Source organism: Lampetra planeri, chromosome 15, assembly GCF_965212315.1.
Source record: "Lampetra planeri chromosome 15, kcLamPlan1.2.h2, whole genome shotgun sequence".
Taxonomy (NCBI): domain Eukaryota; kingdom Metazoa; phylum Chordata; class Hyperoartia; order Petromyzontiformes; family Petromyzontidae; genus Lampetra; species Lampetra planeri.
Window position 1 is genome coordinate 550,212 of NC_136121.1, and position 27,134 is coordinate 577,345.

Here is a 27,134-nt window from a genome sequence, read left to right on the forward strand (position 1 = left end):
CCCTGTCTGGACATCTGTTCAATCAGTGCCCCCCCCCCCCCCCGACAGCAGCTGGGGTCGGTGCTGATGTCGCACTCCATCGCTCCCCCGCCAGCCAGGGCTTCTTGCCCAGCAGCCCCTGGGCGATCTTCGTAGTGGCGACAGCCTCGGGTTGGGGGGTCGATCTTCTCCAGGAGCTGGAGCTGGCGACAGCTTCAACTACCCACATTGGCGAAGGCGACGCGAGCAGGGGGGGGGGGAATCCGTGACTCCGTTTCACCCCTTCCCCGAGGTCCACCCCCCACACTCGAGAGAGTGAGCCCCCCCTCCCCCCGAGGTCCACCCCCCACACTCGAGAGGGAGCCCCTCCCCCCGAGGTCCACCCACCACACTCGAGAGAGTGAGCCCCCCCCCCCCGAGGTCCACCCCCCACACTCGAGAGGGAGCCCCCCCCCCGAGGTCCACCCCCCACACTCGAGAGGGAGCCCCCCCCCCCCGAGGTCCACCTCCCACACTCGAGAGGGAGCCCCCCCCCCCGAGGTCCACCCCCCACACTCGAGAGGGAGCCCCCCCCCCCCCGAGGTCCACCCCCCACACTCGAGAGGGAGCCCCCCCCCCCGAGGTCCACCCCCCACACTCGAGAGGGAGCCCCCCCCCCCGAGGTCCACCTCCCACACTCGAGAGGGAGCCCCCCCCCCGAGGTCCACCCCCCACACTCGAGAGGGAGCCCCCCCCCCCCCGAGGTCCACCCCCCACACTCGAGAGGGAGCCCCCCCCCCCCCGAGGTCCACCCCCACCCTCGAGAGTGAGCCCCCCCCCCCCCCCCACCGTGGGCATCCCTCCGGCTCCACTCTCCATACTTGGGGTCTTGGTCACCACCACCACCCGAGCCCCTCACTCCAGCACGCGCTTTGTAACTTTGTGAAATCCCTTGGGTCATCCCTGCAGACCCTGCCACCCTGGGTCTCGCTGGCGACCACCAGCGGTGGTCGATGTTCGACAATCATTGCCCTGCTCTGTCCGTCGCAGCTTCGTGATGGAGGTGGGCCGCCTTCCGCTGGAGCTGTGGCGTCTCATCCTCTCCTACCTCCAGTTGCCCGAGTTGGGCCGCTGCAGCTCCGTGAGCCGCACGTGGCGGGAGCTCGTCGTCAGCTTGGACAAGACGCGCTGGCGGCAGCTGTACCTGGGCTCGCCTCACGCCTGCCGTCGCCCACCCAACTGGCCGCTGCGGCCGGAATTGGAGCCGCCGTCGTGGCGCGAGGCCCTGCGGAGGGCCCTCCTCGCCAACCGCGTGTGGCGCCGCCACGACAGCCGCTGGAGTACCGTCGATGTCACCGGCTGTCTGTACGGGCCCTTCTTCCGCAAGCGGCCCGAATGTCGCAGCGCGTGGGTGGGTCCCGGCGGCGACTACGAGAGCCTGCGGGTGGCGTTGGCCTCGGTGCCGCCCTACAGCCGCGTGTTTCTGCTACCGGGCGTCTACGAGGAGCAGAGCGAGGTGGTCCTGCGGGCGCCCGTCGAGATCGTGGGCCAGGGCAGCCTGGGCCAGGTGGCGCTGCTCGTCAGCTTTGAACAGCAGTGCCCCACCGTACGCCTCTGCAACCTCGTGCTCATGCAGGCCTGGTTCACGCCCATCATCTACAAGGTGGGACGGGGATTCTAAAAGTGGGCCGCGCAGTTTACAATGCGTTCATTCCTCCTTCCAGGTTCAAGCTGGTTGAAATGAGAACGTGCGCCAACCGTGGGAGGCACCGCAAGATCTAGGAATCTGCAGATTAATGGAGGACTTATGTTTAGAGTTGAGCGATACATGATCGTGAAATTGAACACGATACACAAGGGCTGTAGCTTTACGTCCCTTTTTAATATGGTTGAAGTGGTTAGATACACGAGTTTCAGTGGTGCTGGCTGAACGGATATTGCCATGTCATTATCAATAGGGCTGTAATGCACTCAGTTGCTAAAGCTAAATCATGAAGCCACTTGCCAACCATGAAACCCATCGTTAATCAATTCCAGTCTCTTCCATCGATTAACATATCTAGGAAATTGCCTTATTGATGTAGTATTCATGCTTTTACTTTTAATTTCCTCTCCCCTTACAGTTACTTCACCAGATATCTCTTCTTATCAGTATATATGGAAATATGTAACTTCATTTTTCAACAAATGTCTATATATTGATCACACCTTGCCTATTATCTCACACACTCTACGTTGCTTGCTAAATACTTCCACCTCCACAAACAAGAGCATTTAACACCCGCTATTATGTATTGAATTACCAGCGCAATAACTGAACGGTTGTCACTGCGCCGTGACTGGCACAATAACCCAAAGCTGCGGTGCTCTTATTCCTGCGGCGCAGACGAGCGTGGGCCACATGCAAATGGACACGTGCAACCTGGAGAACGGGCAGGTGCAGGTGAGCGCTCCGGCCACGTGTCACCTGCGCTTCTGTAGCTTCAGCCAGGCCGGCCTTCACCTGCACGCCGTTGCACTGGCCGCTGTGGAAAACTGCGAGTTCTCTGGGAGCGAGGGCGCTTCTTTGACAGTGGAAGGGTTCCCTTCGACCGACCATAACTGGGCCTACGAGCACCTGGCTGCGTCGCTGCGTGCCGACCTGCTGGCGCAGTCCTGTGGCCTGCTGGAAGCGGACACCGCGCTGGACTGGCTGAATCTCGGCTTCGACAAGAAGTCAGAAAGCGCGCAGAGCGACAAAACAGCAGGGTGAGGGTCGAATCATCTTACCCCCTCTCCACTCCTTTTGCCACCGAGGTTCAAGGGAATCTAGGGTCCAGTATGACGTGTATATTGCTTGGAGACTCTTGCTACTTATTTAGCGTGCCAAGGTATGTCACGTGTGTCAGTGAAATATTGGACTCTATTTTATACTGCATAGCATACATTCCTGCAGTGGATCTCCTGGTGTAAGTTAACGTATGTAAAGAAAACGATTGCGCATCGTGCGTTGCGTGTGCCTTGGATGTTCCTGCGCGTGCAGGCAGGCAGGAGACGGCACGGGAGCCACGCATCACAGCCAGGGGAGCAAGGCGTTGGGGCGGATGGGAGGACGCTGCTGGAACGTCAGCCACAAGGGTCAGAACTGTGTGTCAGGGACTGCACATGCGGGCCTTTCAGACCCCATCTCATCAAAGGCCCACCGCCTCTGCAATGGTAAAGCTGCGTAAAAAAAAGCAATGTTCTTTTCAGGCAGGGGTGTGTGTGCGCGCTGGCAGAGGAAACAAATGTAGCTGTGAGAAAAAGTAATTTGTGCTGTTGATGTTTCATATGTTTCTATGTTGTTGAACTTCTTTTGTACCATACGTAGCAAACTGTGCTTATCGGAGGTACGGGGGAAGGACAACAAACTAAACACAAAAAGCAGTTCTAAAGAAATGAGTTTTCATTCTAGATGGTTTAAAAATGCATAGCTCCAGTGGCTTCCTAATTTCGGAAGGTAGAGCATTCCAGACAGCCACAGAAACGTATCTTCCAGTGTGCGATGCAGTGACCGTCTTTGTTCGATGGTGAGCCAAATGCCGCTGCGAGGATAATCGGAGTTTGCGGGATGGTTTATCAAGGCCACATACAGTGACACCAGCAATATGTGCATCCTGTTTTGTCGAATGAATGTGGCTGTGTTTTTTGCAGCCACGTTCTGGTGATTATTTGTAACATCCCTGGTTTATTGAATGAAATACCCTTACATTTCTGAAAACCCATTAAAATGTAATGATAATAGTGAATTAAAAATTATCCATTAATTCTTGTAAATTTGTAAATATCATGACGCATGGTACCAGGCATGAACCGTGATGGCAACCACCACGGTGACGCGCTGACCCCAGCGGTTAGCGAGGGGGCATTTCTCAAGGACGGCAGCGGCAGAGATACGGAGCAGGAGGAAGACTACAAGGAGTTTGCGCACCTACTCACGAGGTCACGACAACACTCTGATGCCCTTCGTTGCATTCTTGCAAAATAAACTTCTGATTCTGTTTGTTAGAAACAAAAGTTTCGACGAACTATTCCATACTTTTTTTATAATATCCGTAACGTGTGAAAACTATTCAAACAATCTGAGTTTTGTTCAAAAATGTAACAAAAATGTTGGTATAATTCCTGGTAAAAATTGACATTATGCTACCTCAGTAAAGTAAAAATGCACCGCTGTGTTCTTATTGGCTGCCCATATTGTGTTGTACGGGTGCTCCTGTCCTTACCACCGTGATAGACTTACACAATTTGCTTCAGTAAATAAATTGCAGGAAACGTGACTTTACTGGAACATTTTACTGCCGGCGCTGAATGACTCCCAAATTTCACGAGTGACTAAACAGCGGGGGCTTAAGAGTGTCTTGATGCTTTGGGTGTGCGCGTGTGCCGTGCGCAGATTGCCGGTGGGGAGCCTAATGACAGGGGCAGGGGCCTCGCTGAGCATGGAGGAGGTAGGCCCTCGGAGCCTGGAGGAGGAGCTGCGCACGGAGAAGGAAGCCCGCCTGTTGGTGCGTCTAATCTTGGGCTGTGTGGTGCAGCGCTGCCTCTTCCGGGATGGGCGAGGAGGCGTGCTGTCCTCCACACATGCCCATGTGCGTCTCCAGCACAACACCTTTCGCCACCTCCACCAAGCTATCCGCTGTCTGCAGGATGCCAAGGTAGGTTGTTACATGGCTGGATCATAGCTTCTTTATGCAGCTTACCACAGGGAAAGACTGGGAATCCATCGCTATCATTTGGGGGCCTCTTATAAAATTGAAGGAATACCAATTCTAAGCAACAAAAAAAAATAATCCCAGAAATGTTCTATTTTCACACAGAGAAAATCTGAAAAAATACTTGGAATTCCTGTAAGAAAGGCCTGAGCTGTCATCCTAATGACAGCTACTCCGATGAGCACGGTTGGCTCCATAAGGTGCGAAAGAAGTTCAACATACACACTAATGTGTTCTCTTGGAGTGCTTCCCAAAGGTGGAGGGACTACTTTTACAAAAATGGAAAAGTCCGCGCTTTGGGACCAGGCTTCGTGCCTCCTGATTGCAATCTGCTGCAAATGGGATTCTGAACATTCGCTTTCATGTGAAAATCTTTGTCATATTCAATTACCATATAAGAGCCATTTCAAGCGGAGTCGGGATATAACAGAAAATAGAATACCTTAATGTAATGCTAACATTTTAACCATCAAATCCATATTTAATTTAAAAGTAATTATATAAATCTAAATTTATAAAGCAACATTTTAAACGTACAGAATATTAGTTTGAATATGTGGTTGCATCTTCGTGCTGTCTGCTGTGCACGCCATCTGAATATAACCCACACCGATTCGCTGCTATGCGTGGAGTGATTCCCTGCGTGGTGGTCTCCTGCTGTCGTGTTTGTCCTGTGGGCGCATTCCACAGGTGCTCGTGTTTCGTAACGAGATCCACCACTGCCGAGCGTCGGGCGTTTTCCTGCGCCTCTCCGCTGGCGGTGTCATTGCGGAGAACGACATCCACTCCAACGGCGAGGCAGCCATCGACATCCGCAAGGCGGCCAACCCCCTCGTACTGGTAGGCGCCACCCCTCATGCCCACCTGGCTCCTCAATAACCCAACTACAAGTGGTCACCCCCACTTGCCGCACTTTCGACGAACGAGCTTCCGTAAGATATTTATTCTATGGGAACCTCATTTGCCAGTAAAAATATGATAATTGGTTTTTTACCCTTCTATCTGGAAACAAAACTGACACCTTTTTACAAGGAGTCATGTTTGCATAGACCGCAATACCTGCAGTCATAATGCAAACAAAAGAACATAACTCTGATAATGTGCACTGCCCTTGAAGTTGATTGGTCCACACCCGAGACAGCTTTCCTTAGAGCCTAGTCTCACATGGGTTGGACCAAATGACGCCAAAAGGCGCACAACTCAAAGACAATGCACCATCAGAGTATGAGAGCTCGGGGCAAGCATCTACACTATGGGAACCTCATTTGCAGGTATTGCGGTCTATGCAAACATGACTCCTTGTAAAAAGGTGTCAGTTTTGTTGCCAGATAGAAGGGTAAAAAACCAATTATCAAATTTTTACTGGAAAATGAGGTTCACATAGTGTAGATGCTTGCCCCGAGCTCTCATACTCTGATGGTGCATTGTCTTTGAGTTGTGTGCCTTTTGGCGTCATTTGGTCCAACCCTTGTGAGACTAGGCTCTAAGGAAAGCTGTCTCGGGTGTGGACCAATCAACTTCAAGGACAGTGCACATTATCAGAGTTATGTTCTTTTGTTTGTATTATGACTGCAGGTATTGCGGTCTATGCAAACATGACTCCTTGTAAAAAGGTGTCAGTTTTGTTGCCAGATAGAAGGGTAAAAAACCAATTATCAAGATATTTATTTTTTAACCATCTGACTTGCGAACGTGAATTCGCACTTGCGAACCGAACCGCGGAACTGTTTAGAGTGTTACGTGCAAATGTTCGATATTTCTTCTTATTTGTGAGCTTAACAATGGTTCCCTTTTTTGTTTAGCCGTAACACATTTATAACGCTGACCGTATGTGCATTTAAATACAGTACATTATTGCAAGGCCGTAGCCATGGAGTCAATATTGGGGGGGACCAAATCTTCCAGGGGGTCTGGGGGTCTCCCCCCCCCAAAAAAATCGAAATTTGAAAACTAATTTCCTGCCATTTCCTGCGTAAAATATAAAAAAATTCACTAACACATAGGATGGACTTTTTTTTTACAATAATGTCTAAGAGTATTTATTACATTGCTCTGTTTTTTTCTTTTTTACCTTTTCTTGTTTCATTGTATGTAATGGCAGAGATTAGGGATCAATAAAGTACAACCATAACCACAATCATATAAACAGAAATCAATTTTATATCAATATATTGGGGGGGACATTTTGAGCATATTTGAATATTGGGGGGGGATGTGTCCTCCCCAATATTTATTATAATTACGGCCTTGCATTATTGTGTTCGACTTACGAATGGGGTCTCAGGAATGGAACCCGTTCGTAATTTGAGGACTGCCCCTACTGCCCGAGTGCCTCCTAAATAGTGCCTGGTCGTGACAGAGCGTTCTTGTGCGAGGCAGTGTAATCGCATCCATGGGGGACAACGCACAGGAATCTTGGTTATGGGTGGTGGCCGGGGCATCATCCGCAGCAACCTCATTTTCAACAATCGCGAGGCAGGGATCTGCATCCTGTACCGTGGAAACCCGCTCGTCAGGTGGGGCTGCCACCACTCTCTCTCTCCTGTCTGGCGTCTCGGCTGGAAAACCGAATTTTGTCTCTTCATGTCTTGCCCTGCGTTCAGCCTGTGTTCTGTGTGCGAGCGCGTTTGTTGAAATAGAAGTGTCTTGCCGAGAGTAACTGTCCTTGTTCATTTTCTACATTACCGTTGGCGATTACACGGTACGATCTTTTTAGTTGACAGAGTTGAGAAAATATTTTGTTTATGAAGAAAAATGAGTGTAACATGATAAGTAGCTTTGTGTTTGTCCTAATGGTCAATTGTGTCCACATTGGTCACGTGGACATTTGAGTTGGGAGCAAAATAGATGGAACAAATGCATTAATGTCTTAAGGTTGCTCATGCAACCTTGATGAGGTCGAACATGGAGTGCAAAATCCTAATGAGGCCTCAGGTCACCCATGAAATGCGGTTTTATTCAAGGTTATCGTTAAAAGTGCCACCATCTGTAGGATGGGCTGGTACCAGCTTCACTTTAATAAGCTATTGGATAATTAAGACGATACAAACGCAGGTATTTTTGAAGTATGTTTAGAATTTCGATACTTTTTAATTGTTATGCATAGTCTATTCTTAAGTCAATTTAATATACATATTAGCTTTTTTCCTCTTATTTCAAATCCTTGATGATTTGTTTGAATTGCACCTAAAATTATACTTCATTTAAAATGAATGAACAAAATTAAAGTGCTACCCTATATAATGTTTAATATGTATTTACTTCATTTTGTTTTTCCTGTGATTTGTCCGATTGAACTTGTGTTACATTTGTTTCATTTTGTGACTCATATTATTATTAGAAAAATAGACTTTTGTGTCAATGGGCTTTGACCTAATTTCAATGCTGGTCATCTATGTACTCTGTGTATAAAAACATATTGGAAACATCCTTTAGAAAAAGAAAATGTTTTGGTCCAATATGCGATGAAAAGATAAACTTGTGTGTCCTCTGATTACAGCGATTGTGTTTTCTCCTCCAGTGGCAATTACATTTATCAAGGACTGGCAGCTGGGATTGCAGTGAATGAGAATGGACTGGGTCTCATTACAGGTGATACATCTCCGTATACACCGGCATGTGTTGCGCCATCACAGGTGACATACGAATAATTATTCATCACCACTCACCGCTCCATTGCCTCATCACAGGTAAAGCTCTTCCGCTGTTCTCTTTTCCATCATTACAGGACACTTCACCCTGCGGACAATGGGGAGTACAATGGAAACAATCATTTAGGCCTCATACTTGATTCTTGCTGAGAACTATCACGGTTGAGGCATTTCATTTCTGTGTTACTATAAAGGCGGTCCCCGCTTTTACGACATTAGAATGTGTTCCTGGAAACCACGTGTTTTGTAAAGCAGATCGTGGTAAATCAGACCCTATATTCCCATTGACAGTAGAAACATCCCTTGCCAATGTGTTTTTTTTCTCAGCAATATTTAGCAGGGTTTAATAGATAAACATCTGCAAAAACACTTCAGAGTAACAAAAGCTCCAACTCAAAGTGACTTCGGCATTATGTAAATGTGTAAATTTGGATCGTAAATAGTACTGTCGCAAACTCGAGACCGACTGCACAAGCAGTATAGGGCTAGCTTTGAGACAATTTTATTAAACGCCTGAAATATGTTACACCTTGTTACAGATTATATATTACCATGGAAACAGTGCACATTTTATTTATAGAAGTAAAAAAGGCATCTGCATATATTATTAGGCACAAAATGGTATTCATCTGTGCTAAGGATCAACTGTCAAGTTGAAGTTTTTGTGTTTAACCAAGTAAGAACTCAAGAGATCAGGATTGTCTCATATGCAAGATAGTCTCACACTTGAAGACTTCATCTTTCCAGTAATAAAAAAAAAATTGATCAATCGATTACAAAAATAAAATGTATTTGCATGAACTGACGTTGCATGCAATAACCATCAGCCATCCTTCATTTTGATAACGTTTACAATGTCAGAGCTATCGGTGCCCTTGCCCACTTTCATCGTCCCAGGTAAGGTGGCACCTCGAGCAGGGCGCGGACACACGTGTGCCCCATGCAAGCGAGACAGCGCGGCTGACCGCGCGCACTTCTGCATTGGTAGGTAACCTGATACACGAGAACCAGCATGGCGGTGTGGACATTCGCAGAGGAGGGGACCCGGTCCTCAGAAACAACCTCATCTGCCACAGCGCTTGCGATGGCGTGGTGATTGGGGAGCGAGGCCGAGGACTCATTGAAGGCAACAGCATCTGTGGTGAGTGCACTTCATTCAGCGTCGCATCTGCCAGGCCTGCGGCCCTCTTGAACTCATGAAGCACTTCTCCAGTTTGGTTTTCTGATATTTGAAATCCCAATCGAGCTCCATCACACATCTCCCTGTTTCGTAATTACATTATACTACTATACACAGTGTGAGGCTCTACCTATATACCTCATAAGTATATATATATATATATCATGATTAATAAATTTATTAATAAAAATGTATTCTTACACTGACAATACTGGCATGAAATCGTGAGTTAAGAATAAGCAACACAGGGCCATATATGTATGGCCTTTTCCCAGTTTACTGCTGGATTAAGGCCTCCCCATGCCTCGTCAGTCCAAGAGGCTTGTCTGACCGTACTGGCGATGGGGGCGGTGGGGGGAAAGAACAAAACCGTGCGTGTGTCGAGCGGTGGTGCTGGGAGGCCTCTCAGGCCCCAGGCCCCTGCCTTTGTTTCCTCCTTGCACCCCTCCTGCCACCACCCCCCCCCCCCCTCCGGCCACCCCGCTCATCACTCGCTCACGGCCTGGTGAGCCCAGGACCCCTTCAATGCCTGGGTATTGAGGCGAAAAGCGAGAGGCAACCAGTGGCACATTTGTGTCTGACTGATTCCTCGATGATCCCCATAGCCGGGAAGGACTTCGTGGGGACCTTCTTTGTGGTTCCCAAGCTGGCGGCATGTACCCTTTGTTAGGACCCAAGGAAACACCCTCCGTGACTTCCCCCCCCCTACTGCTGCCGGATCAAATCAAGACGACCAACTTGTATCTTTTTTCACCAACGGGAAGGTTTACCACAGGTGCTGAAACAGTATCTGGATGTGTTCACCGAGAAGACGCGGGCGCACCAGGACACTGCAACGCTGCATGTGGGTGACGTCCGAGCTGCCCATCCACTCCCGACCATATGCGTATTCTGCCCAGAAGAGGGAATTCATCAGGGGGGAAATTTTCCCAGATGCTGGAAGAGTAGATCACTGTGGGCCTCCCCGGTGATCCTGGTTGCCAAGAAAAATAGAGGCTGGTGGTTCTGCGTGGCCTACCATCAGGTAAACTCCGTAACGCCCCCAGATAGTTACCCGTGACCCCATATTCCGGACCTACTCATCTCGGTGGGAGCAGCCACTTGTTTCTCCACCCTGGACATGAGGCAAGGATTTTGACAAATTCTACTAGATGGAAAAAGCCAACCCAGGTCCAGCTTTGTCACTGAGGAAGGGTTATAGTCATTTAGAGTGATGCCTTTTGGCCTTCAAAATGATCGTGCGACCTTCCAGAGACTCGTGAATGAGGTGCTGCGGAGACTCCTGGGAAGCTGCCGCTATGTGTACATCGATGATGTCATTTTACCCAACTTCTTCGAGCAACATCTGGAGCACCTTCACCTCGTGTGCCAGCGCCTGACGCGGCACGGCCTCACATGCTCAGTGTAAAAGTGTCAGTTCAGCGCTTGACCAGAGGACTGGATACAGAGACGGTGTGAGACACAGAGGCAAAAAGACACAGTGACAGCGATAGACAGGCATAGAGTCCGAGTGAGACAGAACGACACAGTGACAGTGATACAGAGACACAAAGCCTGAGTGAGATGGAGACAAAGAGACGAGAGGGAGACAGAGACCGAGTGATAGAGAGCGACATCAACAGAGTTAGACAGAGCGACATAGACCAAGTGAGACAGTGAGACACAGAGATCTAATGATACAGAAAGATACCTATAGCGTGAGACAGAGACAAAGAGAGACAGGAGACACAGATACAGTGCAAGTTCACAGCCATCGTGCACCCTGGGCCTCCTCTGCTCCTGCTATGCCGTGGCGACTACACGTGTTCTCCAGAGTGAGGAGCCACAATGACCTGGGCCTTGAACTCTGTGGAACAGTGTAGTGGGTGCCATACAACTGTGCGGGCGTGTTGTGGAAAATAGTTCATACTCTTTGGGTCTTTCGGTAATGTCACGTAGATAGAAAAATAAAAATCACGACAATCGTCTTCAGGTGAAAAAATACAGCAGGAGAACTGCTAAGGCAGGAGAAATATAGCGGGAGAGCTGCTGCAGAAAAAGTTTATAGAGGTTTGAGATGGCTGCAACCCAAGGGTAAGTGGGCGGGGCTAGAGATAGAATTTGCATGTAAATGTGAGATTGGAGAGCCTGATGTACCTCACGACTACGGTGCTGAAGAGGCAACTATACCAACATCAAGAGAGATCCTACCAACCGCCTGGTTACGAAAACCAACAATATGACTGATTCGACTTCTTGAATCGAACCAACCAAGCAGCTCTCTCTAAAACCCTCTGCTTCTAGACCACGCAGATTGTATGGCTTACCAAAAATCCATAAAGAAGGTACACCCCTTCGTCCTATCGTCTCCACCATTGACTCACCCACTGGCGGAGCCAGTGGGGGGGTGGGGTGGCACGTGCCCCCCCAATGATCCGATCGAAATCTCTAATTTCGGTCTGATAATTGGGGTTTATTAGTAATAAATTGTCATTTTGTGACCCCCACTGCCACTCTGTAGCATATTATTACGTGCCAGAGACTCTATGAGATGATAGGACAATAGTCTGGGTCCATAATTGGCAATAAGTAACAGCAAAGCAGTTATAAGTGACTCACAGAATTGTGTGCAGTTGCGCATACAGTACACGACTTCCCTGAAGGCATTCACCTTCAGCAAGCGTGATGCCGATGACACAACGCGGTTCGAATTCGACCCTCGATCGATGGTTGCGCCATCGCCGCACACACGTGGAATAAAAAGCAAGGGACAAGTCCTTACCTACTAACAACTCCTATCATTTGTCATTGCTGGAGGGGTTCTCCCCCTACCTGAAAATCCTGGCTCCGCCATTGGACTCACCCACCTACAAACTGGCCCGATTTCTGTCTGAGACCTTGCTTCCATTTACTGGCAAGACCACCTCAGCTGTACTTAATTCAGCTCACTTGGTATCTCTAATAAAAGACATCTCACTATCTGCAGGTGATTTACTTGTCAGTTTCGATGTAGTTTCTTTGTTTCCCAAAGTTCCTGTGCCTGACACCATTACAATCATTGAATATTTGGTCCAACAAGGACTGAATGCGCATGTACCGGCCCTGGTGAGACACTGCCTCACCAACACTTACTTCACCTGGAATCGTACATTCTACAAACAAGTTGAAGGTACCCCAATGGGTTCTCCCTTATCTCCAGTGGTAGCCAATGTTTTAATGAACTTTTTTGAGACAGATGCCATCCAGGCATCCAACCTACGTCCTTCCTTGTGGAAGAGATACGGAGATGACACGTTTGTCATCTGGCCATATAGCCTGCCAGCACTGAACCAATTTTTCAATTCCATGCACTCAGCCATCAAATTCACCATGGAGGTGGAAAAGGATGGCAAGTTACCATTCTTGGATGTTTTAATCGAAAAGAGACCAGATGGCTCAATGGGACACTGTCTACAGGAAAGCCACCCACACTGATGCCTATCTAAAACCTGACTCCCACCACCATCCAGCCCAGAAGAATCCCTCATCAAAACTTTACACCATAGGGCTCGTTGCATTTCCGACCATCACCACCTAGCCAGGGAAATTGGAGCACGTACACCAAGCCCTCAAGAAGAATGGATATTCAGACTACACAATCCGTAAAAGCCATCACTCCAACCGTTTGGAGAGAACCATCTGAGGACCCAATCAAAACCATTACCTTGCCATACATAGCAGGGGTCGCCAAAAATATTTCCAAAATCATGAGCAAACACAAGATCCAGGTCCGATTCAACACAGTACATAAAATTCGTGATCTGATCCCATCTGTGAAGGTTGTGATCCCTGACATGCAATACCCCGGTGTCTACAAACTAAGCTGTGTCTGTGGGGAAACTAAGCGACATGTCTCAGACCGTGTTCGTGAGCACAAGGCAGATCTGAAACATGGCAGGACCAATACCTCGGCCATGGCTGATCATTGTTTTAACACTGGGCACACATGAATAGATTTCTCCAAGACGAGGGAACTCTGCAAACCCACTGGCTATCAACAAAGATTTGTTCATAAAGCCATCCAGATATATAAACACAGACACAATTTCAACCGAGAAGATGGGTACAAACTGAGCAATCATTGGAAGGACGTTATTAACTAGGTAAAGTCATACCTGGCTGTGATGCTTCCATCCTCCCAACCGATGTTAGCAGTTATTTCCGACTCTCTGAGTTACATTACCTTGTTAAATGTCTTTACATTAACAGGCTAAATGTCTCACTAACATAGCCGCTCTTCCCTTTTCCTCGATGTGGTGGTGGCCCTCGTTGTTTAATAGTCTGAATGTCTCTCTGGCACGGCCACCGTTGCGCTGGTTCTCTTGCGTTGACATGCTGGTCTCTCACAGTGCAGCGGCCAACGCCGCAGCTGTTGTTGCCCACGTGGTGGCGTTGTGCCCGCTTCTCGGACACTGAGATGCCAATCTTCTCATGAACACAGCCGCTGCTGCGGGAGCCGTCTCACATTGACATGCTAATCTCTAGCAATACAATGGCCGCCTCTTCAGCACCTTAGTCGTGATGTATCTCAGGCTCTCCGATTTAACATTTACATGCAAATTCTATCTCTAGCCCCGCCCACTTACCCTTGGGCTGCACCCATCTCAAACCTCTATAACCTCTTCCTGCAGCAGCTCTCCCGCTATATTTCTGCTGCCTCAGCAGTTCTCTTGCTGTATTTTTGCACCTGAAGACGACGATTGCTTGTGTTGCGATCGAAACGTCGTGATTTTTAAAAATACATTTTCTATCTACGTGACTTTACCGAAAGACCCAAAGAGTACGAATTCCTGCAGTCACGAAAGCTTGAAGTCAAGAAAATAGTTCAGTTTTTTTTTGGCATTGTTGCCCAGATGGACTTTGTCATTTGGGATGAGGCATTTCCTTACTGAAACTCGACAAGTCTAGTGGCGCTGTTGTTGGTGAATAGCGAGATCACGAGATCACGAGGGGTGTTTTTGCAGCTAAGCTTGGTCTTTACGGCCTTCGATTAAAATGGCACCGGTGAAAACCAGGGCACAATTAAACGGGACTGTACTAACAGTTCTACGTATTCTGCTAACAGTTAAAAGTACTGTACCAACAGTTATGTACAGATCTGCATGAAATAGATGACTAACCCTTAGCCTCATGAGTATTTGTTGTGCTATTTTTTCCTACTCTTTGGTTCTTTCGGTAAAGTCACGTAAAATTTTTTATTAAATAATAATATAATCCGACGTTTCGGTTGCAACACAAGCAACCAACACATTGGTGTGCGTCTCGCTCGGTGTGTCTTTGTGTGTGTCTCTCTCTGCATGTGTGTCTGCCTGCGCTGTTCCCGTGTCTGTGTTTTATCATTAATTCTTACCTGATGATGGTTGCTTGTGTTGCAACCGAAATGTAGTGTTCTATTATTAGATTTTATTTTCTACGTGACTTTACCGAAAGAACCAAAGAGTAATTCCTGCAGTCATGAAAGCTTCGCATCTTATTTTTTCCTAGTTTTCAAATTGTGCCATTTTTACTTGTGCCGTATTTACCAGCCACCTGGTCTCCATATTTCGTCCGGGGTGAGCGCCAGGAAGACCGCGTGGGGGGACGTGTCAGAATACAACGGGGGGAAGGGGACTTCCACCTCCCTTTCTTCTGTATGGCTGCTGATGCAGATGCAGAACAACAACTACAATTTCACATTCAGGCGGGCAAGCCAGATAACCGCATCAGAAGCAGCGGAGTGCATCGCTGTGATGCCTCCGTTGTATTTGTGCATCGGGCATTGCGCCGTCATACGTTGTTACGGTCATCCTGTTCTGGATGACCACAGTTGCACACGAGAAAGTTTTTCATTTTCCATTTGTGTGTCAGTTATCCACATCTGCTATGGTTTGTGCAGTGGATGCGGTTTAGGGTGGACCATGGACTTTGTGGAAGGTCAAACCCATAGGACAACGACAGTGAATAATGGACGTACAAATGAGTCGAAAACAATAATTATTTAATCAATTTGTAACTAAATGGTGACAAGTCATGGCTTTTGTAGGGCGGAGAGTGGCACTGCATTTAGTATTTGGTTGCCAATAAAAAAAAGAAGCATAATCGTCGAGAGACGGCAGCAGGAGAAAGTTAATATGAAAAACGTGTGACACGTTTAGAACATTAAAGAGCTGGAGAAAGAACTGCAATTAGGTGGTAAAAATAGTGAGGCATTCCGAACCCCGTCAGGTTCTACGAGTGTAGTATTACTTCCCCACCAGCTGGCAGGCTGACCCTGTCAAACAAGTATGGTGCCCTTCCAATTTAAGCAATAGCACACAGATTTGGAAACCTTTTTACCGCACACCTGCTTTTCAAAACGAATAATAAATCGCTTTAGTTTAATGTTGTGAAAAATAAAATGACAATTTTTCCTTTGAAATTCAGCAGCCTACCACTTACATTGACAGGGCTGGAACGTATGCCAACAAAGGTCATACGCCCTGCCCAACCTATTTTAGTATGGGGATACTTTTACGTTTATTGACATGCACAAGCCAGGAGCCTGCCATTTGATTAAGAACAGAACTACAACCGGTGTTTGGATATAATGGTGAACCGTTAGCGGACGTGAAACTCCGAAACCTCAAATTTCTTGGCCATGAAACACATTACGGTGACATCAAATGTGCACAGGCTGTACATAAAAGCTTGAGATGATGTTTACCGATATAATTTGACTTTATAAAGAGCGTACAATGCGACCGTATCTTAGGACACGGTAAACATTGGGGTAAATTGTGAAAGCAAGGGGAACGATAGGCAAAGTGAAGTTAACTGCAGTTTGCACATATTTGGAAAGGTACTCGCTCGATAAAACTTCACAAGTGAGAGGGCTGTTGCACTTGTGTCTCGTATTGTGTCCCGTTTGCTGTCCGTCTCGTTTGCTGTCCGTCTCGTTTGCATTGTTCTCTTTGTTTTGTTGTCTTGATTGTATTGTTTGACGCATTTGAATTTTACATCTCACGTCCCCGATGTCTGACTCGTATATCGTCTCATTTTTAGTGCCTCTCTTATTTGTCACACCCATGAATGTTGTGGGTTTACCCTCCAACACACCGGTAATGTGCTGAAGTAGTAACTAATTGGCACGTTTTGTTTACGCGACAAAACTCACCAATTGGCTGCGTCGGGTGGTGGCGGGTTTAACGACGCGTCTATATATTCACGAGATCTAACCCAATATTGGTCGCGAAAGCCTGCCACTGCGTGTTAAATTTACCAGCGTGCGTCGCTATGCTGCAGAAAACAAGGGCTGTGGAGTGTGGATCATGGCGTCGGGCACACCCCACGTTCTGGGCAACGTGATCGCGCACAACGGCCTGCACGGGGCCGCCGTCTTCTGCCGCAAGGAAGGTCCCGTGGAGGCGCATGGCGGCCAGGCGCTGTACCGCGCCGAAGGGGAGGGCCCGCATGGCGACGACGCGGAGCTGCTGAGCTGGGAAGGGGACGGCGACCCGCTGGAGGAGGCGGAGCGGCGCGGTGGCCACGCGGCCATCACCACCACCATCCTGGAGTACAACAACATGCTCTACAACGCAGGTGCTTCATAACTCTACGTATGTACTGTGTGCAGGGCCGGATTAAGATTGTGTAGGCCCCTGGGCTACAGGTACTGTGAGGCCCCGAGTAATATTTTCAAAAGAAAAACAAAGTTAAAGAAAATTCTATTTATTTTTGCAAGGCTAACCACAAATACAAAATTCAGCATTCACAAGTGAAATAACTTCTCACTTCATCTCTGGAGGCCCTCCAGCTGGCGGAGGCCCCTGGGCTGCAGCCCCTAAAGCCCCCGTGCCTTAATTCGGCCCTGGCTGTATGTATGTTGGACTTCTTTTTGGCTGTACGTAGCCAACCGTGCTAATCGGAGGTGCGTGAAATTTGTATATTTTGTGGAATTCAGAAGTAAATGAAAAAGGCAAGATTTCAATACATTTTGGGTTTTTGTAAGGTAAGCCGAAGCTGCCATGCGTTTTAGATTTGAAGCGCTTGATACAGTAAATCTAGCTGTGACGGTCCCACCTGATGACGGAGACTTGTGTTGCCTCCGAAACGTCGTGATTTATTATTTTATTTCTATTATTATTTCTATAAATTTGTAGTATTTATGTTATTATTTATTTATTTATAACCTACGTGACTTTACCAAAAAAAACCTAAGAGTATCTGCCATGCGTTGCACAATTGCGTGTGGCTTGTCGGCACGTGGCACCATGAAGGCCACGTTCCTTCGTTGAAAAATCCTGCACCCGATGACTGTCGAGTGTGGGTGGAGGGAGGCCGAGTGATGTGATGGTTGTGTATGTTGACATTGCTGATAGAACGTAGAGGACTACTTCTCGTATTCCACCTCCATTCTCTCAGCCTTGCACATAATCAGCATCCACCAACCTCTCCCAAGTGCTGTATTTTCAGATTGTGTCAGAAATAAATTAAAGAATACTAAACACGACCTTTGGTTGATATCACATTTACATTCAAAGATACAATGACTGCTTTGAAATATGAACTAATTGTTATTGCACGTGCTCTGCCAAGCCTATGTGCTCGTAAATCGGTGTAAAATGTTTACAACGCTGCGTCGCCTCCAGGGGCAGGGGTGTTCGTGAAGAGCAGCGAGTCGCTGACGGTCGCCTGGAACGCGCTGCACTGCAATGAGGAGTGCGGCGTGGCCGTGCATAAGAGCACGGCGCTGGCACGCATCGCCAGCAACAACGTGAGCTGGAACGGCCGCGGGGGCGTCAGCGTGCGGCCCAGCTGCAAGGTGGAGCTGCAGGGCAACGGCGTCTACCACAACACCGGGCACGGCATCGAGTCTTGCGGCGAGGGAAGCCTCATCGAGAACGACGTCGTTACCAGTCGTGGATGTGGCCTGCGTCTGGCCCAGGATGCACGCATGCTGGTGGGCAGTCGCATGCAGTCTTGCCATGGACTTGCGTATCGTGGACATTGTTTATCCAGTCACGCGACGTTTTTAAGAGTCGGCAGATTCCTGCCAAGTGTTTGCAGCATGAAGAGTTGTCGCTTTGTGTAATTCCAGTTGAGTAAATTTCGGCGTCGGGATGTTTGGCCAATACCAGTTACATTGCATGTGTTTATTCGGAGGAAATTGGTGAATCCAGCGGAGGTCCATGCAGAACAGGGGAAGAACATACAAACTGACAGCAAGGTGCCTGAGCCAGGAATCGAACCCAGAACCACTCTGCCATCCTGTCGCTAAAACTAATGCAGTGCAGTGTGGTTTAGAAACAAAAACAATTGAGTATTATTTTAGTAAAATATTCTATTTAGGTCTTGTGGAATGAGGGATTTACGATTTTTAACTATTTTATCTGTGATGGAAATCATCATCCTTCTGATGTTAGTCAAATGTGAACCACGTTGTGGTTACTCATCCACTTGCCTCAGGGCCACGAAGAAGCCAACAGAGATGAGCAATGAAGCACGCACGAGGAGTCCCCTTTGACTCGCGTGCTACGCCGCGTCGAGCAGCAGGTGCACTGGGCCAGGGGTCGGCAAACCTGCGGCTCCAGAGCCGCGTGCGGCTCTTTGGCTGCTCTCTTGTGGGGCAGCCGGCGGTAAAAAAAAAGGAAAATCTTAAACAAAAATTAACGTAAAAATTATGTATTAAATGTGGCAGGAAATGGGTCACTATGGAATGTCTTGGTGACTACAGATTTTACAACAGTCAAACTGTATTGTTAAAGCATAACTAAAGGGGGGGGGGAACTAAAGACGCAGTTTATTCCATCACCTATTTTGTTTATTCCATCACCTATTTTGTTTATTTAAGTCAGAATTTGTCATATGTATACCTGCTGCTGTGTTTGCGCACAAGCAGCTCTGCGTGGTAAAAAAAAATGGTTCTTCTTCTTTCAAACGCTGCCAACACCTGCACTGGACAATGAAGGGCAAATACAAGTTATTGAAATGTCACGTGCAATACTTGCCTTTGGGCCGCGCTCTCTGGATGCTGTCTTTCGCAGGTGCTAAAGAACCGCGTGCTGTCCCTTCACCGCTATGCGATGGCGGTGTTCGAACGCACGCGCGGGACCATCCAGGCCAACCTTCTCTTCCAGAGCACGGGGTACGAGGCGCTGCACATCGAGCTGAGCAGCGCGGGCGACGTGCTCATCCAGGGCAATGAAATGGTGCCTTTCCCTGCGCCAGGGTGAGTGCTCGCGCGCACGCGTCTCAAGGCAGCATCCCCGCAATGAATGAATCCGCCTGCTTGCTTGGAGACGCCTCGCACGTCAGACCACAGCAAGCTCAATACAGCACCCTCACTTGTATTCTATTAGCAAGCTTAATGGGCATCCCACCTGTGCTGTCTGACTCCCTGCCCCAGTTTTAATTCAGGCTTAAGCCCACGGTTTCTGTCGAGCGTCTTGACTTTTAGACGCCGCATTGATCCACACCGCGTTGCTGCCGCTGCTGTGCTTGTCCCCGGCGCGTGTCCCCCCCCCGCGTGTGCAGGTGCGAGCCGGGCTCTCGCTGGGGCCGTCTGGAAGAGCCTCCACCGCGACCGCACCCCCTCTCCTCGAAGCGGCCCGGTGGCCCCCGCTCCGTGTCCATGGTGACCCGGCTGGGTGGCGGCGTGAGCCAGGGCTGCTCTGGAGGAGGCAGCAGCGTGTGCACCCTGCTGTAGCCACGGGGGGTACGCTGCCGTAGGTCCCGCGCCGATGTTCTCTGTGCGGGTCACGTAGTTGCACACTGTCCATTTGTAACTCGATAATAGAGGGGGTTTTTGTTGGGTTAGATCGCGTGAATATAAATGTGGTGTCGTTAAACCCGCCACCACCCGGCACAGCCAATTAGTAAGGTTTGTCACATAAACACAACGTGCCAATTCGTGACGAGTACAGCAGCACACCGCTTGTGTGTTGGAGAGTAAACCCACAACATTTACAATTCCATTTGTAACAGCTTCTGTACGTGATGGTGTAAGCTAGCGTAAGCAGTGCTACTTTGGTGTAGCTTTACTCGGCAAACGATTGTCCCCGCAGGTGATTGGTCATATTTGAGATTCTGATTTTTTTAATAATCGGGTTTTTTAAATTTTATTTTTAAAATAATTTTTACCATTTAATTTCTTGTTGCATCTCCTTTGTACAGTTTTGTTTACTCCGTTACCTCGAAGGTAAAATGAATGTATAATTTGTATATAATTTACATAAATTGCAATCAGGTGTGATACACATGTAATGTGAGTATAAGAATCGATTTGATTGAATCAATCGTCATGTTGCAAATGTTGACACGTTGCAACATAGAATGAACTCTTGTGTCTGTATTGCAATAGTTGCGTAACATTACGTTTTCAGCAAATCACAATACAAAATATATTTAATGTTGTGTACCAAGAAATACCTAAGGATGCGATTCCACTCAACCCACACTTTTGGCCTTCTTACTCACGTGGCACCCGGTTAATCACAGCGGCCGTCAACACACTCGGTAGTGGTGAAGTCTTGATCACAGTTCAGCACCAGCACATGGGAATTTGAGTTGTTTGGCCAGTGGCAGCTCCCACCCCGCCTCCTGGAGAGGGCCACGGAGTTTCTTGGCGGTGACCCAGAGCTCCGTTTGGTGCCCTTACGTCTGGCTTAGCGTGCGAAGGTGTCGTCTTGTAGACAGTGCCGGATTAAGCTGATGCAGGGCCTGTAGCATGTTATAAAAGGGGCCCTAAATAAAAAAACACGTAAATATTAAAATACAAATTTTTTACATGTATAGTAAAATAATTGTATTTTTTTATTTGCTATACAACCAGATACAACAAATCGCTAACCGTAAACACTCAGAATAGTACTATAGTAATAGAGCAAGTACAGAATCACTGAAACGGAATTGATAGCTTGAAAGCATTTAGCGTGGGGCTCTTTAAAGTGCAGGGCCTGTAGCATATGCTACTTTTGCTACTAGGATAACCCGGCACTGCTTGCAGACACAGACATTCTCGTCTCGCTGGAAGAACCCGATGGAGCTGCAAAGCTGTGTTTCACAGGTGTCCAACCCAGGCTGGGGGTGGCAATGGCTGGAAATCGCAGAGAAAATTACAAAATCTGGTGGAATTCCTTCCACCAGATAATCGTTACGCTCAGTCTTGGCTTATTCAAATCCCACATGCCGTTTTTTTAAATTTTACTTGGTGGAGTGCTGCTATCACGAGCCTGCGTGCTATTTCGGTTTTATTTATTTTAATGAATCATTTAATTCAGTTTTTAGCCCTGTACAGCACTTTGCGACTTCCGGGTGAAATCTGTTTTAAGAGTGTAAAGTATTTTTTCCTAGATAAATTAAACCATCATAAACAGAATAATATTGGCAAAAGTAAAACAGGACGTCTCTTTGGGGCAACTCGTCTCGGCCCGGGTGATTGTGGGTGTTCTCCACGGCGCGTGCGGCCCCAGCACAGCCGTCCTAGCGGAAAGGAACTGGCGTTGTGCGGCTGCCGGCCTTCAATCGTCTACCGGGGAGCTAAGGAGGCGCTCAGGACTCGCCGATCTGGAGCTTGTCGAAGGCCAAATGTGTGAAGAAAGAATGTCAGCCTGCTGAAGCTGACACAAATAGACATTCTAAAAAAAAGCATGAAGAATTAGGTAACGTAACTTTAATATATTTTCCTCATTTTAAATCATACTTTTAATCCTAGCACACCACTGCCAGAATTTTTATTTATTTATTCCAAAGAAAGGACGATGCTCCAATCGACTCCCGCCTACGTGCGTTACAAACACAACCCGAGCTCGCTCTCCGCTTCACAGCCGATGTTAGAGCGGCGCGTTATGAACTCCACGTGACTACCGTCGCAAGCAACATAAATATTAAAAGAGTTTCACTGTTTAACTTCATGTTTAGGATGGTATTTGGGAGGATTGTGGGTACATCGACTTAGTTTTATAAATGGCAACACGTTAAAAATGAATTTTTTAAGTGTGCTGTTTGTGGCACAATTGGGCAAAAAATAAAACATTTTTACATTCCGCCTCGTGAAATATTGCAACCGTAAAAACATCCTACACTGCTTTGTGTCGAGTTTATTGTACTTACCCCACATCTGCGATCATCACGGTTGACTACGTGTGGTGCGGAAGACGTTCAACATGCATACATATGTAGTGTCAGTGATTCGGAGACCAGGGTTTCCAGGAGGCACCTTCTTTATTAACACCTTCACACTTCACAGGTTCGTCCTCGCACTCTCCCTAGTCGTCTAGCCTAGCCAAAACACAAACCTGACCGTGTAACACTGATGGCGCTGACCGAGACAGCCAACAACTGTCCGGCCGTTCAATATCTCGCGAAGACAGCAGCGACGAAGACGGCGACCGGTAGCCCTGAGCTCCCGCTCTCAGTTGCTTTTATGCTCCCGACGCGGCCTGGCTCCGTCCTGGCCGCGCCTCCCTTCTCGAATCCACTAGCAGGTTCCAGGGGCTTCCAGATGGGGTCTTCCGTGACCCTTGCCCCAGTTCCTCCGCCCTCCCGACACACCCGTCTATATGCTCACCGGCGTGTGTACTGTTTGTCCACTGCAGTTGCCGCTGCTAGGCACCAGCCGGCGCTATTACACTACACATACGTAGCACGTATTAGGGCGCTGGAGGTTGTTAAACTGAGTACCGTCTTGTGCAAAGTGAGCATGGGTTTTATGGGGATAATTTTCCTGCCATTAAATGTGACATTACTGCTACCCATTCGGGACATGTTAGATTGTTGGGACACTTGATTGACTTAATGCTGGACTTTCACGGTGACTTAAATTGCCATTGGGTCCTCGTGAAAATGTTCCCAGGCTTGGCCTCTTGCAGTTTGTAAATCACGATTGTATTATGATCTTCACAGGTTAATATTTAATGGATTACCTATATCCAGAGATCTCTACGATGGCCCGATCCGTCATTGCACTGACTTTGGGATGCCTCGACTCCTCCAACACTTGCTGACCATTTCCATGATTAATTTCATGTAGGCAGACTTCTGTCTCCACACTAGAATGCTAGGTCTTTTGCTACTCCCTGCAGCCATGTTAGTGATCTGCGATTGCACACTTGTGCTGTGGAAGGCTTGGTTGGGGAGGTAAAGTTTTGTTGTTTGTAGACACCGGGGTATTGCATGTCAAGGATCACATCCTTCACAGATGGGATAAATTCACAAATTTTATGTACTGTGTTGAATCGTACCTGGATCTCCTGTTTGTTCATGATTTTGGAAATATTTTTGGTGACCCCTGCTATGTATGGCAAGGTGATGGTTTTGATTGGGTCCTCAGATGTTTCTTTCCCAACGGTTGGGGTGATCGCTTTACGGATTGTGTAGTCTGAATATCCATTCTTCTTGAGGGCTTGGTGTACGTGCTCCAGTTCCCTGAATAGGTGGTGATGGTCGTAAATACAACGAGCTCTATGGTAAAGAGTTTTGATGAGGGAATTCTTCTGGTATGGATGGTGATGGGAGTCAGGTTGTAGGTAGGCATCCGTATGGGTGGCTTTCCTGTAGACAGTGTCCCATTGAGCCATCGGATCTCTTTTCGATTAAAACTTCCAAGAATGGTAACTTGCCATCCTTTTCCACCCCCATGGTGAATTTGATTGCTGGGTGTATATGTAGTGGGTATAAGTGGAGAGCGAGGCGTCTCTGGAGGCAACACGTTTATTACTACAATGTACCCTAACACAAAGGGGTAGGAGCTGCCCCTTCCACCAGGTAACTTAGGGAGGTAATCTATCCGCGCTAACTAGCCCTAACACAACTGGGGAAGGCTGTCAAGCCGGGACACCGACTCGAGTCTAGGTCTTGTCTTCAGTTTCTTCTTCAGGAAGACGTCTCCATGTCTTCAGGTGAGCAACAACAACCCACGGACCCTGTTCAGGCGTCCGGCTTATATACTCGGTCCCGGGGCTTCCTCCGCCCCTAGGCACGCCTCCCTTCTCGAACCTTCCCGAGGCATCTGGAACCGGTCCCGGGGTCCCCCAGCCCCACACTAGCCCTCTGGGTTCATCCGGAGTGCCATTGCCCCTTGTCACCCCTGCGCCGCTCCAGGTGCTCTTGCCCCCTAGCCTTGAGGGTTGGCCCTGCACACGGAGTGCAATGTCGCACAACTGCCGTGATGTGTGTGGTGTAAGCAGCGTGTCCCCTGCTTCACACACAGGCCGGTCTTATGTGTCATGCAGTGCCATCCCCCGATGCCACTACATATGGAATTGATGTGGTTGAAGAATTGGTCCAGAGCTGGTAGACCATGTGGCGAGATGACGAGCGTATTATCTACGTATCTCTTCCACAAGGAAGGACATAGGGTGGATGCCTGGATGGCATCTGTCTCTAATTTCTCCATGAAAACATTGGCTACAACTGGAGAACCCATTGGGGTACCTTCAACTTGTTTGTAGAATGTTCCATTCCAGGTGAAGTAAGTGTTGGTGAGGCAGTGTCTAACCATGGCCGGTACATCAGCATTCAGTCCTTGTTTGGACCAAATCTTCAATGATTGCAATGGTGTCAGGCACAGGAACTTTGGTAAACAAAGATACCACATCGAAACTGACAAGCAAATCACCTGGAGATAGTGAGATGTCCTTAATTGAAGATATCAAGTGAGTTGAGTTAAGTACAGCTGAGGTGGTCTTACCAGTGAATGGTTGCAAGGTCTCAGACAGAAATCGGGCTAGTTTGTAGATGGGTGAGCTAATGGTGGAGACGATAGGACGGAGTGGTGTACCTTCTTTATGGATTTTGGTAAGCCATAAAATCTGTTATGAGACCTCCTTTGCCAGTAGCAAGATATAGTAATAGGGTTTTACCCTTTTATCTGGCACCAAAACTGACACCTTTATACAAGGGATCATGTTTGCAATAACCACAACACATGCAGTCAAAATGAAAACTATATCTTGCTACTGGCAAAGGAGGTCTCAATGTAATTGCTTAACCCGAGCTCTCAATACTCTGATAGTGCGCTGTTTTTGAGTTGTACGCCTCTTGGCGTCATCTGGTCCAACACCAGTGGAGACTAGGCTCTAAGAAAAGCCGTCTCGGGTGTGGACCAATCAATTTCAAGGACAGTGCATATCATTATCAGAGTTGTCTCTTTTTGTTTGCATTTTCACTGCTTGTGTTCTGGTTACCCGCCGAGCGCTAATCACCAGAAACGGCGGCGGTATGAATGTGCACCCCCCTCCCCCCCCCCCATGGATAAGCCTTAATCCGCTGTGCAAATAGAGGCGAATGGCTAGCGGAACAGCGGGGATAGGACTATGGGGCACGCCTCACCGTTAACGCGATTTCTACTGTGCAAACGCGCTGCGTAAAGCGCGCCGTGTAAACACGCACGCGAGTGCAAGTGTAATGTAGTAACTCGGCGGGAGACGACTTCACGGGTAACACACTCTTTATTTGATCAAACTCGTTCACAGGTGACTAACACCTACTTTGTATCTCGGGTGACAAACACCCACTTAGTATCTCGGGTGACAACCACCCACTTAGTATCTCGGGTGACAAACACCCACTTAGCTACTTGGCGACTAACGCCCACTGAGCTACTCGGATGACCAACATCCACTTAGTATCTCGGGTGACAAACACCCACTTAGCTACTCGGCGACTAACGCCACTGAGCTACTCGGATGACCAACATCCACTTAGCTACTCGGCGACTAACGCCACTGAGCTACTCGGGACACTCCCTGCCCGGGGTATCCGTCTCGACTGTGGGTCCCCAGCCCGACCCACGGGGGCGTCGGACCCCGGGTCCCACAGCCTCGCCTCCGAGCCACACAGGGCCCCGGTCCCCACAAGGACGGCGGGACTAGGGGTCTCGGGGCACTAGGTCTTCAGCTCCGTCTTCGGGTCTTCAACTGGGTAACTCTCCCCGAGTGCTCTCGCGCGTCCCCCTTTATACCCCACCTGCGGACGTCGCTGCGAGCACCCACTTATTCGACCAATCGCTGGGCGCTGGCTACGATCCTCTTTTCCCACATCTCATCGTGCCTCACCACCCACGCCGCGCCGCCCCGTCATCTGTCACTCCCGGCGCGCGCGTCCACACCACGCCCACAACGCGTGCCCAACCCCGCACCCCGCGCCGCCCCGTGATCCATCACTGTCACAGTCGGCGCACGTCAATACCACCACTACATCACCCCCTACCACATAGCTCGCAGCCGACCCGGCTGCTATAAAAATATACAAACCGCCCTGTGTGCCCCGTAACACAACACAACAACAAGAACAACAACTAACGTAACAACACAACACGACGCGAACACTACCATCCGCAACCATCAACCAATGCCACCGCGACAATAGAACAATATATACAAACCGGCGAGTGACAATAGCAATGTGTATGCAGAAAGGAAAATAAATGGACAAAATTTTTTTTTTTCTTTCGACTCGTGCGGTGTCCCCTTCTTTCCGAGCGTCCCTACAACGGGACAATACCCCGGCAGAGGGGAACACCGGGCGAGCTCGGTGTAGAGAAAAAAACGTCTTCATGAAAATTGTTGAGCCCTAGCCCGAGTCCGCCTTGCCGGTCCGTCGTACGGCACCAGACGCGGTTGAACGTCCGGTGGTGCC

The 27,134-nt window shown here is 48.5% G+C and overlaps 1 protein-coding gene across 1 annotated transcript; it reads left to right on the forward strand.

Moving 5' to 3' along the window:
• Positions 1 to 1,015: 1,015 nt before the first annotated feature.
• LOC144722576 (F-box only protein 10-like) lies at positions 1,016 to 22,534 on the forward strand. The gene is made up of 13 exons (XM_078600773.1): positions 1,016 to 1,621; positions 2,345 to 2,706; positions 2,981 to 3,153; positions 3,783 to 3,918; positions 4,373 to 4,634; positions 5,382 to 5,531; positions 7,071 to 7,207; positions 8,212 to 8,282; positions 9,330 to 9,482; positions 16,800 to 17,096; positions 18,146 to 18,456; positions 19,541 to 19,725; positions 20,031 to 22,534. Exons 1-13 carry the CDS (start codon positions 1,016 to 1,018, stop codon positions 20,200 to 20,202), a joined length of 3,015 nt encoding a protein of 1,004 aa, XP_078456899.1. The 3' UTR covers positions 20,203 to 22,534.
• The last annotated feature ends 4,600 nt before the right edge of the window (positions 22,535 to 27,134 follow it).

Excerpts from the sequence above, each read along its gene's own strand:
- LOC144722576 (XM_078600773.1), top strand. The coding sequence starts at position 1,016 with ATGGAGGTGGGCCGCCTTCCGCTGGAGCTGTGGCGTCTCATCCTCTCC. Across the intron at positions 4,635-5,381 it reads GCTGTCTGCAGGATGCCAAG|GTGCTCGTGTTTCGTAACGA; the intron begins GTAGGTTGTTAC and ends CGCATTCCACAG. Across the intron at positions 17,097-18,145 it reads CAACATGCTCTACAACGCAG|GGGCAGGGGTGTTCGTGAAG; the intron begins GTGCTTCATAAC and ends CGTCGCCTCCAG.